The 19,382-nt window shown below is 35.1% G+C and overlaps 1 protein-coding gene across 2 annotated transcripts in view; it reads left to right on the forward strand.

Moving 5' to 3' along the window:
- The window catches only part of nlgn2a (neuroligin 2a), a 253,811-nt gene that overhangs the window by 168,035 nt on the left and 66,394 nt on the right, over nt 1–19,382 (forward strand). For both annotated transcript variants that reach the window (XM_073836327.1, XM_073836328.1), the window contains one exon: nt 3,884–4,033. In XM_073836327.1, coding sequence (XP_073692428.1) covers nt 3,884–4,033 — 150 coding nt within the window. The remainder of the gene's footprint in view (nt 1–3,883; nt 4,034–19,382) is intronic.

Below are 19,382 nucleotides of genomic sequence, written 5' to 3' on the forward strand. Positions count from 1 at the left end.
CTCTAATTTTCTTTGATGGGGAAGTGTGTCCAAACTTTTGACTGGTAGTGTATATATATATAAAAGACAGGAACAGTTCATATACAATATTTTTTATTCAATTGGAAGTCAGTTTACAATCATAAAATAATTCAGTAAATGTTTTAGGACAGTAAATATTTAAGGACATTCATTAAATGTTTTAGGACATGGCAAACTGATATCATGTTCCGGTTCATTAAAGGGGTCATCGGATGCCCATTTTCCAAGTTCATATGATCCTTCATGGTCTTAATGAAATGTCTATAACATACTTTGGTTAAAATGTCTCAGTAGTAGTGAAAAACAACACCCTTTTTACCTTGCCAAAAACAGCTCTGTTCACAGCTGGCCATTTCAGTGCATGTCCCTTTAAATGCTAATAAGCTCTGCTCAGCCCACCCCTCTCTGCCATTGGGTGACAGGTGGTTCTCTCTGAGACTGTAAACTTTAGTTGCATTTAGCTGCGGAACTTGCTAACTAGCACATAGTTATGAAAGGCGATTTGGAAAAATTCATTAAAAAAAGCCCTTATACTCAATTCTTCTGTAGGTGAAGCTCGATCACAAACATAGACGCATTTAGGTAGATCGTGGGGCACATTTCCTTCAAAAACAAAAGTAATCCTCTGCATCTTCAGCGGCTCAGATGTCGGTCAATCAACAATCGTGAGAGCCGCCTTGGTCTGTTTGATGTCACACAGCCAAAAATCTGAGAATGGCTTGATTTGAGAAAGGGTTATTAATTATAGAGATTAAGAAAAAACACTGGGTGGATTTTTATCATTACAGGGTAGAAACACACACACTGTCAACGTAATGTAAAAGGGAATTTTGCATCCCTTTAAATGACAATCTTATATATTTATGATTGAAAACTAACATCAAAATCAGCTTCACCTCATGCCATCTGTCAGACATTTCAACCTGGCAAATGCATAGCACAACCACAGCTGTGTCTCTAGCACACTACTGTAGATCAATAGCGCTTCTATTGTAGTCAGCAGGGCACATGGAAACTTTGTTACATATAACAGTGATGCCATTTCAAAATTTAAAAAATAACCAATTAAAATGACCCACAGAATTACAAAATAAAAAGTCGAAATTATGACTTAAAAAAATCAAAATTATGACTTAAATCGAAATTGACTTAATTGGTCACAGAATAGTGATCTAATGATAAACAGGACATTCCAGAGCGAATTCACTTGGCTTTTTGGAGGTCCAAGTTCAGTAAATTATTTTATCCCCTGCTGATTTTGTACGTTTGCCCACTGACAAAGAAATTATCAGTGTATAATTTTGTTGGTAGGTTTATTTGAACAGTGAGAGACAGAATAACAAAAAAAAAAATCCAGAAAAACAAATTAAAAAAAAAAAGTTATAAATTGATTTGCATTGTAATGAGTAAAATAAGTATTTGATTTCTGGCTCCCAAGTGTCTTTTATACAGGTAACAAACTGAGATTATGACCACTCTTTTAAAGGGAGTGCTCCTAATCTCAGCTTGTTACCTGTATAAAATACAAAGTTAAAATTATGACTTTAGAAGTTGAAATTATAACTTTAAAAGTCGTAATTATGGCATAAAAAGTCTAAATGATAAGTAATCTAAATTATGACTTATAGTCAAAATTATGACTTTAAAAATCAAAATTATGATTTAAAGGTCCCATATTTTACACATTTCTGGGGGTTTATTTTAGTTGTTGATGTCCTTAAGAATATATATTTGCGGTATAAGTGCCAAAATCCATCTCAATATATTTTTACAGCTCCTTTTTTAGGAGCTCTGTAAAGAACAGGTCGATTTTGGTCCATCTAATTAATATTCATGAGCCTCTCTTCTGATTGGCCTGTTGTTTTCTGAGTGACGCACAGCCAGGCCAACCACAAGTAACTACGGTCATGTATGCTGTAGCCTAGCCCAGAGTCTAGCCTGCTGTGGCTTGGTGAGACTCAACAGGATATTTCAGAATGATCATTAATGTTTTTTTTCTTTTTCAAACAACGAATGCAGTAAGCTACATAACTGTTGCTTTAGTAAAGCCCTTTTCACAATGCGCGCTCATTCCGGAAAATTACGGGAACGGGAACGAGCGCTGTGTGAACAAAAGCCAGGACCAAATACATTAAGACAGTGTTTTCGTGATAATGCACGTTACCGTGCGACTCTTCACGACGAAAAAATATGTGCAAAGTGGAATGAAGCAGCGATCAGGGAGCTCCTCACTATCAGCGCAGAAGCACCGATCGTTCGTCAGGTTAGTTTCAGTTTAGTGAAATGTACGCGTCGCATTACATCTCACATCCAAATGTCACATGTCTTTATGGGTTGTGTGTAAAGCACACACAGATTCCGGAAAACAACAATGAATGAACTAAATGAAACAATTCCGAAACAAATCATGGGACACATTATCCGTGTATTTTCCGGAATCGCTGTGTGAAAGAGGCTGAAGTTGACGTGCCACTGGTCTCTTATATTAACATTGTTTGGAAGCCTGTGCAATGATGTAGTTTCCTGACATCCATCGACTGAATAGCATTTTCTCGACTTGTTTTCGTGTTGTTGTTGCTCAACAATGGCATGGATGCGATGTTGTCGGAGTTTGACAAAAGGAGGGTGGGACGGTGGTTGGTGCTCGGGGTGGTGACTGAAGGCGGTGACTGAGCAGATCGGACGTCACATTTTTACGGAAGTCACAGCGGCTCGTGAAAAGGAACAGCTACTTTATGCAGGCTGTGTGCAGTTTACTGTGGATTGACTGTTTTGAAACTTATATGGTAGTTACATAGCCCCTAGACCTCAGTTATCATGAAAAAAGCCAGGAAATTTCGATTTTGACAATATGGGACCTTTAAGATTTAAGTGAAATAAGTATTTGATTTCTGGCTCCCAGGTGTCTTTTATATCCCTTTAAGAGAGTGCTCCTAAACTCAGCTCATTACTGATACTTTATAAGTAATAATTTAAACTTTTTATCTCATAATTATGAATTTTAATGTCATAATTTCGACTTTTTTAAAGCATGCATTTTTTTTCTCACAAGGCAGACATTGGCTTCCACACTTTAGTGACAGTACAGTTTCAGAAAATATTTTTGTCCAGGAGTTTCTTTTTGACCCCAAGTGCATTTTGAAAAAATGTTCTGGTTTGACCATGATGGAAACAAATTTGTGGATCACGTGACACTTTGAATCACACATGTCGAAAATGTGTGTGCATGTCACAGCATCTGTATGTCCATCTACTCAGGTATGACAGCACATGTCTGTGTGTGTTTTATGGATGAATACGTTAGTAATCCTTCTTGACTGACCGTCTGTTTGATGCTCTACTCTAGTAACGCTTGGATTCATTTGTGTTTGTGTGTGTGTGTTGGCTCCTGCTGCATCTTGGAGCGCCCGACTTTATCAGTTATCTGCTTTAATGAAATCGACTGAGATTCAGGTGGTGATTGAAGGTGTCAAGGGGTTAGAAAAGTGAAAGTATGTGTGTCTGTGTAATAGATCTCCATGGCAACAGTCAATGGGAGCGAGTCACATTGATGGAATGGCCTCTGTTGGGTAGATGGGGAAATCAAATTGAGGCAGTTACTATAGCGACGCTCCATTGCAGCTGCCTCTGCATCTGTCTCGGCGTGTGAGAGTGTGTGTATGTGTTGTTATAAGAGCTTTCTGGCGTCTAAAGTGACCTAACGACTAGCTACTTACGCTCAAACAAAGGATCCAACCATCACCCTCAGATGAAAAAAAAAAATAAATAAAATGTGTAGTTGTACAAAGTGACTCATCATTTAATCTTTCTGCGGCTCTCACTTACACAACACTCTCTTTCCCCTCATTTTGACTTTTTTTAGACATCCGTGACCGCAGGAAGAAACCAGTCATGCTGTTCATTCACGGCGGCTCTTATATGGAAGGAACCGGAAACATGTTTGACGCCAGTGTGCTCGCAGCATATGGGAACGTCATTGTAGTCACCATGAACTATAGGCTGGGAGTTCTGGGTAAGTGTACTTCATTTATTTCCCCATTAACTCACAGGAGGCACAGAAGCTGCTCTATATGGCAGTTCAGATCAAATTGTTTTAGATTATTTTGGGCCTTTTGACGCCTTTTTAGATCAGTTTTTGTCTGATGAACCAATTCACTGATACATTTGAGGAAGTTTTACTGCTTTTGTTTATATGAATGGCATGTCAATGACTAGAAATTGTCCAGAGAAGAAGGAATGAGATGTGCGTTAACTGCCAGGTAACATTTCCGACTACACAACTCTAATGTGGGGTCACTTTTAGCGGTCTGGTCAAGATAGTTAACTTTTAGTTAACGGTTAAATCTGGGTGAATTGAGCCATTGATTTTCTACAGAAAAGAGCACCAGCGGATCCCACAGTGCGGCAATTACAGGCTATAGGTCAAATTCTGCTTAATTGGTCTTATTATATAAGAGTCACTTAAAGTGAAACCTGGATCCGAATAGCTCCCCAGGGAAGCTACCTGCTATTGTCATTAGACTGAGTTTCTTCATTAGTTTTGACCGTAACGCTGAATGCGCATAGTTCAGAAGTGTGAAGAGTTTCTTAGGGGTAATATGAGGTCTTATGAAAGCGTTTTTGAGTTAAAGTGCTAAATCCTTTCTCATTTCCTCTCTCTTTCTCTCTTTTATTATTTTACAAGACTGAAATATTGAAGAGTGATATATTCATGCAGATTAGCTTTGGCTCTGACGGTTTTATTGGGCCACGGCAGTTAGAAATATATTTTTCCATTTCTTACTTTAACTGCGGCACTGCCCAGAGCGGGGATAAGGCGGCCTTTAGATTTGCACTTAATAAAAAAAAAAGGAAATAAAAAAGAAAGGCGCTTGAGATGTTCAAAGCATTACTACTAAACTGCAGAATAGTTGGTGCCGGTTTGTATTCGTAATGCTTGTAATATATAACATACACACAAATACAGCTGAAGGGCTGAGGCTGAGTCAGATGTTTCTAAGGCCCTGGGTGTGGTGCTTTAGCATTTCGACTTTCTCCGGCATATTAGTACGTAATGTACTTGGCTCTGGAGCTTAGAGCAGATAGTGAAGCTTAAAGATGTCAGCCTCTCAGCTCAGTTCCTCCTGCCAAGCAAAAGAGAGTGCTTATGTTTGTTTGTGAATGCCTTTCTCTCACTGCCTGTTTGTCTTCTCATAGACTCAAGACTTTTCCCTCTAGACATAATGCAAAGCACAAGGAATTTAAAATTGAGGCAGAGAGTGTGTGTGTGTGTGTCTAAATTATTGATGGAAAACGTCTGTCTGGTGAGACGAGCAGTGAAGCCGCAGTGGGATTAGTGATGACCTGTTTATTTAAATAAAAATATAAATTTGAATGGTGCTAAAATTGTTCGTGGGACAGTGTTACAGAGTGACTAACTAAAAGTAGAGACACTGTGTGATAGCTTGATAGTAGCTAAGCTATTTTCAAACCAGTGTAGCTTTTTCGTTAAAGCTATTTTGCTTTTTATTTAAGATATTTTGTATTTTACTTTCTCTCATAATGTGAACTGCACATCTCGGTTTACCAAATTTGATAATTTGGTTCATGTAAAACAAGTGGTTTACTTTTTAATGAATCCGATTGTATAAATTAGGTGGGTCTAATTTTATGGTACACTCTTAAAAATAGGTGCTTTAAAAGGTTTTCAAGTGATGCCATAGAAGAACCATTTTTGGTTTCACGAAGAACCATTCAGTTGAAGAACCATCTCTTTCTTACCTTTTTCTAATCTGAAGAACCTTCTTTTCCCACAAAGAACCTTTTGTGAAACAGAAAGGTTCTTCAGATGTTGAAGGTTCTTTATGGAACCATTTAGACAATCTATCGTATCATGAAGCACCTTTATTTTTAAGAGTGTAACATTTTATCTTAACACACAGTTTAAAGAAAATAAAACACTGGTTGATTTGAGGCCCTGTATTTTAATTCTTAAAATATTTTTAACTCAAAATTTAGGTAAACCATGTTATCACTGTTTACCTGTTTATCTTAGTTACAGAGTTTGGTGTGTTGTCTGTGTGTTTTAATTGTTGTATTTACTAAAAAAAATACCTTTTAATTTTGGTTTAATGTTGTCACCCATATTGAGATCACTATTGTTTGTGTCAGAACAATACTGCTCTAATTGTAATAATAAATTATATAATCTGAGATACTGTTTTAAAGTTTAGGATCGTAAGATATTTTTAAAAAACAAAGGAATATTTTTATTTGACAAGGCTGCATTAAATTGACAGTAAAGACATTTATATTGTTACAAAAGTATTCAATTTTGACTAAATGCTGTTCTTTTGAACTTTCTATTCATCAAAGAATCCTGGTTTCCACAAAAATATTACAATGCTTTCAACTTTGATTATAATAATGTTTATTAGGAGACAAATCAGTATATTATGATTTCTGAGGAATCATGAGACATTAAAGACTGGAGTAATGATACTGAAAATTCAGTTTTGCCATCACAGAAATGCAGTACATTACGTTTTGGACTAATATATGTGACCCTAGACCACAAAACGGGTCATAAGGGTCTTTTTTTTTTTTAATTGACATTTATACATCATTTGAAATATCTCATATTTGAAAAATCTGGAATCTGAGGGTGCAAAAAAATTTAATATTGAGAAAATCACCTTTAAAGTTGTCCAAATTAAGTTCTTAGCAATGCATATCACTAATCAAAAATTAAGTTCTGATATTTATGGTAGAAAATTTACAAAGTATTTTCATGGAACATGATCTTTACTTAATATCCTAATGATTTTTGTCATAAAAGAAAAACCATTTTGACCCATACAACATGCTTAAGACTGGTTTTGTGGTCCAGGGTCACATATATTAAAATATAAAAGTTATTTTAAATTGGAATGATATTTTACAATAGTTCTATACTGTTTTGCTTTATTTTTGATCAAAAAAATCAGCCTAAGTGAGCATATAGGAGACTTCTTTCAAAAACATTTTTAAAATCTTTCGACCCCAGACATCATTGAATGATGGAGTATATAAAAATACTCTCCCTCTTCATTGCATTTTTAGTAGCCTGTGGTTTAGCTAAGTGCTTATTGAAAAGGCAAGCTTTACTTTAAGTCATAATGTTAGAGTCGTGCCATACCTGGACCTCAAGGACACCTGGTGCATGCAAGTCTTCACAAAGGAGAGATGTGATGCAGGATTTGTAGCAGCAGTGACAGGCCACAATTAACATCAGCACATCTCATCATGGACTGGCAGCAGCATTCCGTCGTCACGCCCCTCCTCTCCACTATCAGCTTCTATCATGAGCCTGGATGGGGGCCAGCAATATGTGCACTGAGGCGACAGTGATTCAAGGAATTGCAGATCCTCCATCATCGTGGGCCGTCATCTGAAATGAGAATGAGTGACGTGACTCAAACTATAATTTAGATAAAACCATTGGCCTGCACCACAGTCTGTCACTTGTTCAGTCACAGATGCTTTGCTCATTAGAGTTATGGATTGAATTTATAGTCATACCACATCCAACTGAAAGAATTCGATTTCATTTTTAGACTTTAGGTAGATTGCATAATTCATTCATTTAAGCCTGTATAGTTGCACAGGTCATTTGAAGGTTGTGATGGTTGTTTGAAGATGATATAAAAGCCTTTGGAAAGTATTTTTAATATGTCATAGCTGCCAGAGATATTATGTTATAAATATTGTGTTATGCTTACTGTCCAGGGTCATGGATACCCTATAGTCAATCCACTGGCTTTGCCAAGTGTTTGAGAGGCGAACTAAGACTACAAAATGCTACTGACCCATCACAACCATTGAATCAATACATTTTTACTGTATTCTGATGTATCTTAAAGAGTCCTGGACCACAAAACCAGTCTTAAGTAGCACTGGTATATTTGTAGCAATAGCCAGAAACACATTGTATGGATGTTTTATGCCAAAAATCATTAGGATATTAAGTAAAGATCATGTTCCATGAAGATATTTTATAATTTCCCTACTGTTAATATATATCAAAACTTAATTTTTGATTAGTAATATGCATTGCTAAGAACTTCATTTGGACAACTTTAAAGGCCATTTTCTCAATATTCTGGTATTTTTTGCACTCTCAAATTCCAGATTTTCAAAATGTATCTCAACCAAATATTGACCTATCCTACACTCTAAAAAGTGCTGGGTTATTTTTGTAAACACATTGCTGGGTTAATTGTGCTGGGTCAAAATTCTGGGTTGTTTGAGGCACTGTAAACACACAGTTGGGTTGATCATGCTGGGTCTTTCACTATGAACACCTGGGTTGGGTTATTTTGACCCAACCGGTTTGTTTTATTTTTTTCACTTCATCGAACATTCTGGATTCTTCACTCGTCTCCTCGCCAGGCGGTCACGCACATCGCAGCAAGCAGGATTATAAGGTAAATTAATAATATGATTATATAATTATTTACCTTTATTTTTAATAAGTTGTGTTTTAGAGCACACTGGTTTCACTGTTTAATGCAATATTTGATATGTCGCTGTGTGGAGTTGGCATTTTATTCCGTGAATGACGAACGTTGTAACTTAAGCAGCCTAGTGATGTACTTTTTTTGCCTCAACAATCGCTTTATTGTTATATAAAGTGTGTGTGTGTGTGTGTGTGTGTGTGTGTGTGTGTGTAGTGTTATTTGTATAACTTACAGTATACATATGGCCTTTATTTTAACGCCTTATGGAAAGAGTAGGTCAGAAATACGGGGGTAAGTTCCTTTACTGTCTGCATACTGTATGACTTTGTAATGTTTTGTCAAAATTAGATAATTTCATACAAAAATTGATCTTTTAAGGGCATATTTTTTCAAGTAAATGTCTGCGACGTGCCGAATCCAACGATAGATCCATATGTTTTATGTTGAGCATTTTCGCGCTTTTTTCCTTGAGGTAACTTATCTGCATTAGCTAAAACGCTATGTCCCTTACTTTAATAATGTTAAACCACAATATGACAGGTATGTACTATTGTTTATTACTTAAATGTAATGTTGTCTTAGCTACAGTATGTAAAATTAGACTTAATCTCTCGTGGTGTATGTGGCCGTTCACATGTCGCGTTTTTTGCGCACTGAAGTTCGTTATTTAAAATGTAGATGCCAATATACGCTCATAATGGAAGCTCGTTTTTTCCAGGCGCGGGACATGGTTGCTTAGTAACGGCAGACGCCATGGGAGAGCAAGCTGCGTTTTGGAAAGGAGAAAGCGACGCGTCTTGCGTTTTCATGCGTTTTTAGGCGCGGCATGTGAACGGCCCCTTACTCTTCCTCTATTTTAGTGAATGCCTGTGTTGCATTACAAACTAGGAGACCAGTATAAACCTTAAACTTATTGAACCACATTTCTTTTTCAGATTTTATCAGATTTCACAAGACTTTAGGAAGCTATATCCAGAGGCAGACTTTTTGAAGACTGGGACATTCCTGGGTGACATGACTTAAGGTAAGCTTTTTCTTATAATATGTCAATCTATAATAACAATATGCAACTGTATTTGACACACATCAACTGGTAAATACAATGGTACAGTAACACTTAACTAGTTGCTTATTAGCTTGTATATTGGCTGTTAATTAATACTTATGAAGCACAAACTGATGCCTTATTCTGCATGAGCATATTCTACATCCCTGAATCTGACCCCACACCTAAACTTAACCTGCAGTAGTTGAATGAGGGTGGGAATTAATTTGCATTATTTAAAGGAATGAAGAAATCTTCATATGAAAGTGTTTCAGTTTGTTGTTTTGATTATAAAATATGTTTCACAGTTTGCATATTATTCCTATGGTTTAGATGCTAAAGGGGAAAGTGCTTTCAAAGTCCTGCCCACTCTGGATAAAAGGTCTTCAGACCCACAACCACGGAATCCCGGAGGCCATTCATTGACGTACAACCTGTAAGTTTTGTTTTACGTTTTCTGCTCTAATAAGGGTGTGTATATATATATATATATATATATATATATATATATATATATATATATATATATATATATAAACACAGTGGTGGCCAAAATTATTATAACAGTTGTATTTTCACCAGCTAAAAAATTATTTTAAGTCAGTGTTTGTTATCTTTTGCTGTAGTGTGTCAGTAAGAAATATCAGTTTACATTTCCAAACATTCATTTTGCCTTTAATTGTGATAATCCAGTGAGGTTTTTGTTACAGGGTTTCCGCGGGGTCTTAAAAAGTCTTAAAAAGTCTAAAATTTAAAAATCAAAATTTTAGGCCTTAAAAAGTCTTAAATTCGCTGTTCTAGGTCTTAAATAATTATACACAGGTCTTATTTTTCCGATGTCCATGTAACGCTACCTCTAATGCTCATTTAAATTCTCTTTCTGTTGTTTCCGTGGTGTTGTAGTTCTTTATTTCACTATTCCAAATATAATTTGCTGAATTTAAACTACAAATGAGACCAGCATGCAATAGCCAATCAGCTTTCTGTTATTGGCGCGAGTCTCTCTCGGATTGTACCGCAGAAGTCAAATGGATTTAACTTTTTAGCTATGAGGAAGTGCAAGTTTAGCGAAACTGGGCTTGGAAAAACTGAATATAGGGCTTGGCTAAAGCCAGTTGCTAACAACTGTAGATTTTTTTCTCCCTCTGTGGAAGTTTCTGCGTCTTCAGGCAGAATCGCAGTATTTATATAACATTTATAATATATATATATATTTATAAATCAATAAATGTATTTAAAACATTAATCTCACTTTTAATTTTGCAGTGTAAAATATGTAATCTCACTGCTAACAGCCATTTAGAATTTATTGATAAATTCATAAAATAAATTTCAAAGGTACGCATACATTTCAAAAGTAAAAAAAAAAAATCGCTTCAGAATTTTTTTTTTTAAATCAGATATTTCTAGTGGTACTTTTATGGGGATATTTTGTGTGGAATAGTATCTGCTGATATGGAAAGTTCACTGTATATCGTAGTAATAAATTTAATTTATGACAGCCATGAAATTTTGTTTACTTTTTACATTAAACACATTAAATATCACATATGCATGTAATATAATATCTATTTCCATTACAGGTTTAGGTCTTAAATTTCATATAAGGTGGTATTAAAAAGGTCTTAAAAAGTCTTAAATTTCACTTGTTCATATCTGCAGAAACCCTGTTGTTAGCACAACAGCCAATCCTCTACACAGAGATCTGATCTCATCATCATTCAGTCTGTCTGGAATGACATGAAGAAACAGAACAAACTGAGACAGACTAAATCCAGAAGAACTGTGATAATGTCTCCAAGATGCTTCAAGAGACCTACCTGCAAAGCTACCTGAAAAACTATGTGCAAGTGCACCTAGTGTAGGGCAAAAGCTGCTTTAAACGCAAAAGGATGGTCAAACCAAATGTTGATTTAATTTAGTTAATCAAGGTTAATTGATTAAGAACATTTATTTATGACATTATTTTTGACAGCATCATTTTATGACATTTTTAGACAAGTGCTTAAAACTTTTAACAGTACTGTAGCTTTGCAGTTAGGTCTCTTGGAGCATCTTGGAGACGCTGTCACAGTTCTTCTGGATGATGATGAGAACAGATCCTGTGTGGATCACTGGCTGTTGTGCAAACAAAAATGTCACTGGATTATCACAATTAATGGCAAAATGAATGGAAATGTAAACCGATATTTCCTACTGACACACTACAGCAAGAGAAATCACTGACTTAAAACCTTATTTAGCTGGTGAAAATACTAGTGTTCTAATAATTTTGACCACAACTGTATGAAAAGTTGAGAAGAAAAATGAGCATTTATTTCATGCCTCTGTGTTTATGTTCATAAAATACACTTAACTTAAAATGTTAGTTATGTTGCAAGACTAAATGTCGTATAATTAACAGGTGGGGACCAACATGGTGGATTTGAGCCTTGGGATGAGACAACAACATTTCTAGACCTTCGCCATTGTTCCAGGCCATGCCATTGAAGCGGACTTGTTGCCTGGGAGTTTCTCCAGCTTGCAGTATATCATATTGATGGGCATAAGTCTTCATGTGTGAAGTTTTTGAGGGCAAAAGTTTTTTTTTTTGGCCACTTGTAACATGTTTTAAATTGTAAGTATTGTCTGGTGGACTCTTTGTTTGGATTAGTTTTAATGGCACAATGTTTGGAATGATTCTAATGTGGTAATAATTCATTTTTGAGTGTTCTGCTGCTGCAATGTTGACATAAAGAATAGGAATATATTGTGCCTTCTTTACAGTTTTGTGTTTAAAAGAAACTGGTCTACTAAAACCGTTATTTGTGTCTGTAAGGGTTGGACAAAATGTGTGACAGCTGCACCTATTTGAAAACTGTATTAAAAAGAAATATGAAAACTCATTAAATTGACATTTACAGATTCATTTTTTTGTGTTGTGTAACTGTATTACAGAAAAACAATAATAATTTTACATTCTTTTGTGATTTATATATTATTATTGGTAAATATAAAGGTAGCAAGGCAATTAGACAACAAATAACCCAATATTTAGGTAGTGTTTAACCCAGCAACACAGTTAATCTGACCCACTGGTTGGGTCAAATAAACAACCCAGCATTTTGGGTCAAATGATTTAACCCAGCACTTGGGTCAAAACAACCCAACGCGTGTCCTGTCCCATAGTTACCCAGCAGCTGGGTTATGGTTGGGTTATTTTTTAACCCAGCACTTTTTAGAGTGTAACAAACCATACATCAATGGAAAGCTTATTTATTCAGCTTTCATGTATGACCATGTATCTCAATTTAAAAAAAATGTACCCTTATGATTGGTTTTTAGGTACGTAGTCACATATTCACATTGAAAAAAGGATGAAAGGTCATGAACTGCCTTTGTTTTTTATTTTGTGCTGTTCTCTTAGGTCCACTTATAATGTTATCAAGATTTTTACATCAAAGACATCATAATTCAGAAGTTTTAGGCTATTTCCTGTCCTGTTTTGACCCAGAACACTGCTTGAATAGGCGTTTACTATCATTTTTTATCATTTTAACACATTCTTGCTGAATAAAAGTATTAATAGAATACAATTTACTGACCCCAAACTTTTGCTGTTCTTTTTAACTTTTTGTTAATCAAAGAATGCTAAAAAAAAAGTATCACAGTATCACATATTAAGTAACGCAAGTTACATAATAAGGTTACTTTTTCCAAGTAACTAGTAAAGTAACGCATTACTTTTTAATTGACAAGAAAATATCTGAGTTTTTCAAATAAGTAACACCAGTTATTTTTTTCTCCCATTTATTGATTAGAAGCTCTTCTGTCCCCACGTTAAGAGATATCAGGAGTTACTTTAGTTCTAGACTAAATGTAAACATGCATTAGTTCATCTCACTCACAAAAAACAGATTCAGTATTTCTCAAAATTAATTAAAACAGTGAATTATGTTAAATAATACTATCCTTTATGTATTTAAGCCCATTTTATGAACCAGTGTCTTTGCTGCCAACCTTCGACGATCCAGTTTATCCATCCTAATAAACAAAAATTACTCAAGGTAATCTAACATTTGTTTTCCTTTTTATGTTTAGTGCTGAAGAGTTTACATTTTTTCTTCTGTGGTCTACTGTACAGACATGAATTAACTTTTCTCTAAGCCTGAGGCTTTTGGTGTGAAACAGCGTTTACATTGGTCAAAAATATAACTTTTTATATTAAAAATAAACAAGCAAGGCCTGCCCAGATGCATTACTTTCTATAAAGAGTAACTAAGTAACATAGTTAGTTACTTTTTTAGGGAGTAACTCAATATTGTAATGCATTACTTTTAAAAGTAACTTTCCCCAACACTGTCTAGCACTAATAATAAATCAGCATATTACAATAATTTCTGAAGCTAAAAATTTTACGCAGGAAGTCCAAGTACCCCAAATCTGCTGTATGGTGCTATTAACATTACTATCCAGTGAAATTGATGTGGATACTCAAAATTAGTAGTTAATTTGCACATCTAAAAGTTGAAAGAGCTCTTTGTATGTGATTTGTTTAAATTAGTTTTGACGACTGACGCACAAGTCGGTTAGCTCAGCTGTACAGCTCAGTTTTGTTCATATTTATGTCTAAATGCCTGCTATTGTATTGAATGCCTTTGTTTGTGTGTGCATTGGGAACTCTCTTGGATCCAATTTAGCTAAACTACAGTTCATTATTTTTATATCACCTGTCACATAATATATCTCATGCACAAACACACAGACACACATAGTGAAAGCTTAGGGGGGAAAAAAAGAAGAGATAGTTATAAATTCCTTATTTACACACACATCTTACTCTCTTTAGCCTTTCACATAGTTCTGCCTGTCTTTTCTTACCCTGCTGCAGGTTTTTCAGAACAAAGCCTAAGTAGACTACACCAGCATTCATCATCGCCTTGACACCATCACTTGTTCATACATCTTTTTCCCCTCCTGCTATACTCTGTTTTTTTCCTCTGGTGAGTGGAGAGTTGCAGGTAGAAGTGCCATCTTCATATTCCCCAACACAGCCATTTTTTTTTCACAGCATCCCCTGTTACCGTGACGGCGGTTGCCGTGGAGGCAATGATTTAGGCTTACCACTTGCACTGCGTCTTTCTGTGGCTGACAGGGAAAATGGTGTCTCGACCCCAACCATCACATGCTGGATATCACATCAGTACCTATACAAAGAAGCACATCTCTGAAATCCAGTGGATATTTTACTCTAGGTTTCTTGTTTGTCTGTTCTCTCTCTCTTTTTAGTAGGATTGTTTTCTCATTTATTTTATCTCTCTTGTCTGGAGTGCATTCTGAAGGGAATTCATCTCCCTTTGTTAAATATGTAATGGATAAATCAGGTGCTGGCAAAGTCATTAAGAGCTTGACCTTGGCTTTTCTGAGAGAGAAACAAAGATGGGGAAAACATAAAATTTAACACTGAAAATAAAGTGAGAATATTTGGAGAAGGAGAGTGGGAAAGAGAGGGGTAGAAAGACATAAAAGAGCAATTTATATATATAAGTAGATACTTCTTGGTAAAAGATGGCACCACACTGTTAATCTTTGAAATACTGTGGGGTATCAAATTCAAAACTAAAATATTCAAAAACGACTTTTTTGTAAGGGTACATTTAAAAGATAATAATGGGCTGAAAAAATAATTTGAATCTCAGAAAATCATGTTAGTGTCACGCATTGATAAAATCTGCAGTGCAGTACCATTATGTTGAAATACTTTTTAAAAATGTGAAAACTTTACAATAAACATACATTTGTAAAAAAAAAAAACTTACTCGTACTTCATTGAAAATTAAGGTAACACTTTATTTTAGGAACAAATTCTCACTATTAACTAGTTGCTTATTAACATGCATATTACTAGCATATTGGCTGTTTATTAGTTATTGAAGACTTCAAATGCAAAAGTATGGAAACCTGTTTCCAGCACTGAATAAAATATTTAAAAAACAAATAAATAAAATACTCTAAAATACTATTTTCTTGCCATTACAAGTTTCCATCTCACAATTTTGACCTTTTCATCAGAATTGCATAATACAGCCTCTCAATTCTGCCTTTTTTCTCACAATTACGAGTTTGCATCTCACAATTCTGACTTTTTTTCTCAGAAATGCATGATATAAACTCAATTGTGAGTTATAAAGTCAGAATTGCAAGATATAAACTCGCAATTCTGTCTTTTTTTCTCAGAATTTTGTGATATAAACTCTCAATAATGAGCTATAACATCAGAATTTCAGGATATAAACTCACAATTCTGACTTTATAACGCACAATTGCAAGTTACTAATCAGAACTGTGAGATATAAACTTGTAATTCTGAGAACATATCAGTCTTTTTGCTAGTTTACATCACATTTCTGACTTTTTCTCAGAAATGCGTGATATAAACTCAATTGTGAGTTATAAAGTCAGAATTGCAAGATATAAACTTGCATTTCTGTCTTTTTCTCAGAATTGAGTGATATAAACTCTCATTTATGAGTTATAACATCAGAATTTCAGGATATAAACTCGCGATTCTGACTTTATAACGCACAATAGCGAGTTACTAAGTCAGAATTGTGAGATATAAACCTGTAATTCTGAGAACATATCAGTCTTTTTTGCGAGTTTACATCTCAGTTCTGACTTTTTTCTCGCAATTACGAGTTTACATCTCACATTTCTGACTTTTTTCTCAGAAATGCGTGATATAAACTCAGTTGTGAGTTATAAAGTCAGAATTGCAAGATATAAACTTGCAATTCTGTCTTTTTTTCTCAGAATTGCGTGATATAAACTCTCAATTATGAGCTGTAACATCAGAATGTCAGGATATAAACTCACAATTCTGACTTTATAACACACAACTGCGAGTTACTAAGTCAGAATTGTAAAATATAAACTTGTAATTCTGAGAACATTTCAGTCTTTTTTTACCCTCAGAAGTCAGAATTGCGAGATACAAAATTGAATTAGCAAGAAAATAAGTTTTTATTTAGCAATTTTAACTTTATAACTCACAATTGGGAGTTTATATCATGCAATTCTGACTTTTCCCTCAGAATTGCGCAATACAGTCTCTCTCAGACAATGACTTTTCAGACAATTACGAGTTTACATAGCAGTATTCTGACTTTTTTCTCAGAAATGCGTGATATAAACTCAATTATGAGCTATAGCATCAGAATTTCAGGATATAAACTCGCAATTCTGACTTGTAATTGTGAGAACATACACATGTTTTCACCTACTACAACTTAACATTTCATGCTGACTAAACTTAAAATTTTAAGGCAGCATTTACACAAGCATGGTCTTTTTTCCCCCTCAGAAGTCAGAATTGCGAGATACTCGAATTTGCAAGAAAAAAAGTTTTCGCAACTATGACCTTATTACTCGCAACTGTGAGTTTATAACTCACAATTCTGAGAAAAAAGTCAGAATTGCCAGACATCATGCAATTCTGAGGAAAAAAAAACTTTTTTATATATTCAGCGATGGAAATAGGCTTCCATAAAAAAGCCTCTAAGTGCCGTCTGGAAATTTTCAATTTTCTTCTAAAATGAGCAATTTTATCAGGCTTCTATGTTTGGGTTCAGTAATTTCACTTTATTGGCAATGAATAGGTCCTTTTCGTTGCCATTAAAGTGAAATGACTGAACATAAACATAGAAGCCTGATAAAAATGCTCATTTTAGAATGAAATTTCAGACGGCGCTTAAAGGCTTTTGCATTTAAAGTCTTCGATTGAAAAGCTCATATTAATGCCTTATTTTGCATGACCATATTTTACTACCTTATAACTATTAATAAGCAGGAAATTAGAAGTTTACTGAGGCAAAAGTCATAGTTTATAATTAGTTGACAGTAAAAATTGGTCCCCAAACTGAAGTGTGACCAAAATGAACTCTGAAAAATATAATGCTAATGTTAATTTCAACATTTATTAATACATTATTAAATCAAAAGTTACTATTATTTAATGAACCTGAGCTCACATGACCTAACAGTGAACAGTTGTTTTCCTTACTGTTCATTTGTATTTGTTGATGCATTAGGCAAAGCTGATTCTTTCTTTTAATTTTGGGGGAAATATAACCTGGATGTGTTCTTGGCATGTTGTATGAGATTCTCCACCAGATAAAGGAGAAAGAAAGGCTGAAATTTATATTGTGTTGTTTGTTTATAACTGCAGTTTTAGTGCTGTTGTAGAAATCGGCTGCTGTCTGTCACACCCACATTGACATTTAATCAACAACTAAAAGTTTATGAAGAGTAATGACATTCACGGGAAAGGCGGAAAACCTGATGGTTAGTTGGGGGTCTTATTTACGTGTGAGCGTGTGTCCTGACAAGGTTGAGGGAGATATTAAGACGTGAACGAAGAGCCAAACTCCAAATCCTGACCATCCGGGCAGTTTCCATAGCAACCCAAGGCAGAACAGATACGCAGAGGCCTCTTGACTCCAAGAGTGTGAGTGAGGGAGAGAGGAGGAGATGGAAAAAAAATCAAAAGAGAGAGACTGAAAGATCAGGCAGGAAAAATAATGAAGGAGGCAGAGATGGAAGGATGACATAAATAAGTGGTCTGATCTTGAAGCAGTGAGTTGCACTACTGCACACATCCACAAACACATAAGTGATTATGCAAGAAACACATTTCTCTTCATGTGTTTCATCCATTTATTTGGGATCCTTTTTATTTGCTCTTTTGCCCTCATCACAAATTTTCTTGCAGTCTCAGTGCTTATAGTTCCTACTTTTTCTTCCTCTCTCCCTCTCCCTTCATTATCTATTGCTTCATTTTTCAACTTCCTCAGCGAGATTTAAAAAAAGATTAACGGCGCTGATGGATGTATTACACCTTAGACATGTTTTCTATAACTTCCTGAAAACTTATGGCTCCATTATAGTTGGAGATAAGTTTCCTCAAGCTTCTGACAGACAGGAGAGAATTCGCTCGGATTTGAGCAACTTTGCTTCAAACAGCTGACACAACTTTTGTGCTTATAGAGCGAGTCTGTGTTCGGATGTTGGAATTTTCCACCTGACAGGTGCTTTAACCTGTGGGAATTACAGCCTTGGATTTTAAGTGGGTACAGAAGGAGACAAGGCCCATATGTATCAGCCATCTCTGAGTTTGATTGACGGTTGAATTCAGCTTGTCGTCGTATGGGGATTTTGTAGATGTATTAGGATATAGAATAAACACAAATCCTAAAACAATACTCTAGCTGTTTTTTATACATATAATTTTATATATTTTTTTTTATTATTATTTTTTTTTTTGACATGTCTGTTCAGAGAAGATAAGGTGATATGTTAGATGAGCCAGAATGTCAAGCAGATGAGCACTAAAGCTCAACATGTCAAAGCATGTGTTCTAGCTGCTCAGCCATGGCTATTTAATATAAAAAGATAATTTGGTGGCTTAAGTATCAAAAGAATGAAAAGCTATACTACCTTAATAAAATCTCTCAATTGCACGTATGTGATTGTTTGAGATGCACATGCCAAAATAAATATAAAAAAAAACAATTTAATTTTGTTGTTTTTGTTAAAAAAAACAATTTCCCAGCATGCTTTGTTTATAAAAGTATACATTTGTATAAGGAGAGTAAATGCTAAAATTAAGTGCAGTTTGTGTGTGTGTTTGTGTGTGTGTGTGTGTGTGTGTGTGTGTGTGTGTGTAGTCCTAGCATTTCCTACATTATGGGGAACAAATGTCCTCACAGGTATTGGGCATTGTAATACCAGTAAATTTTGACCTTGTGGGGACTTTCTGTTTGGTCCCCATGAGGAAAAAAGCTCATAAATCATACAGAATG

This window comes from Garra rufa, chromosome 3 (assembly GCF_049309525.1).
Source record: "Garra rufa chromosome 3, GarRuf1.0, whole genome shotgun sequence".
In the NCBI taxonomy this organism is placed as follows: domain Eukaryota; kingdom Metazoa; phylum Chordata; class Actinopteri; order Cypriniformes; family Cyprinidae; genus Garra; species Garra rufa.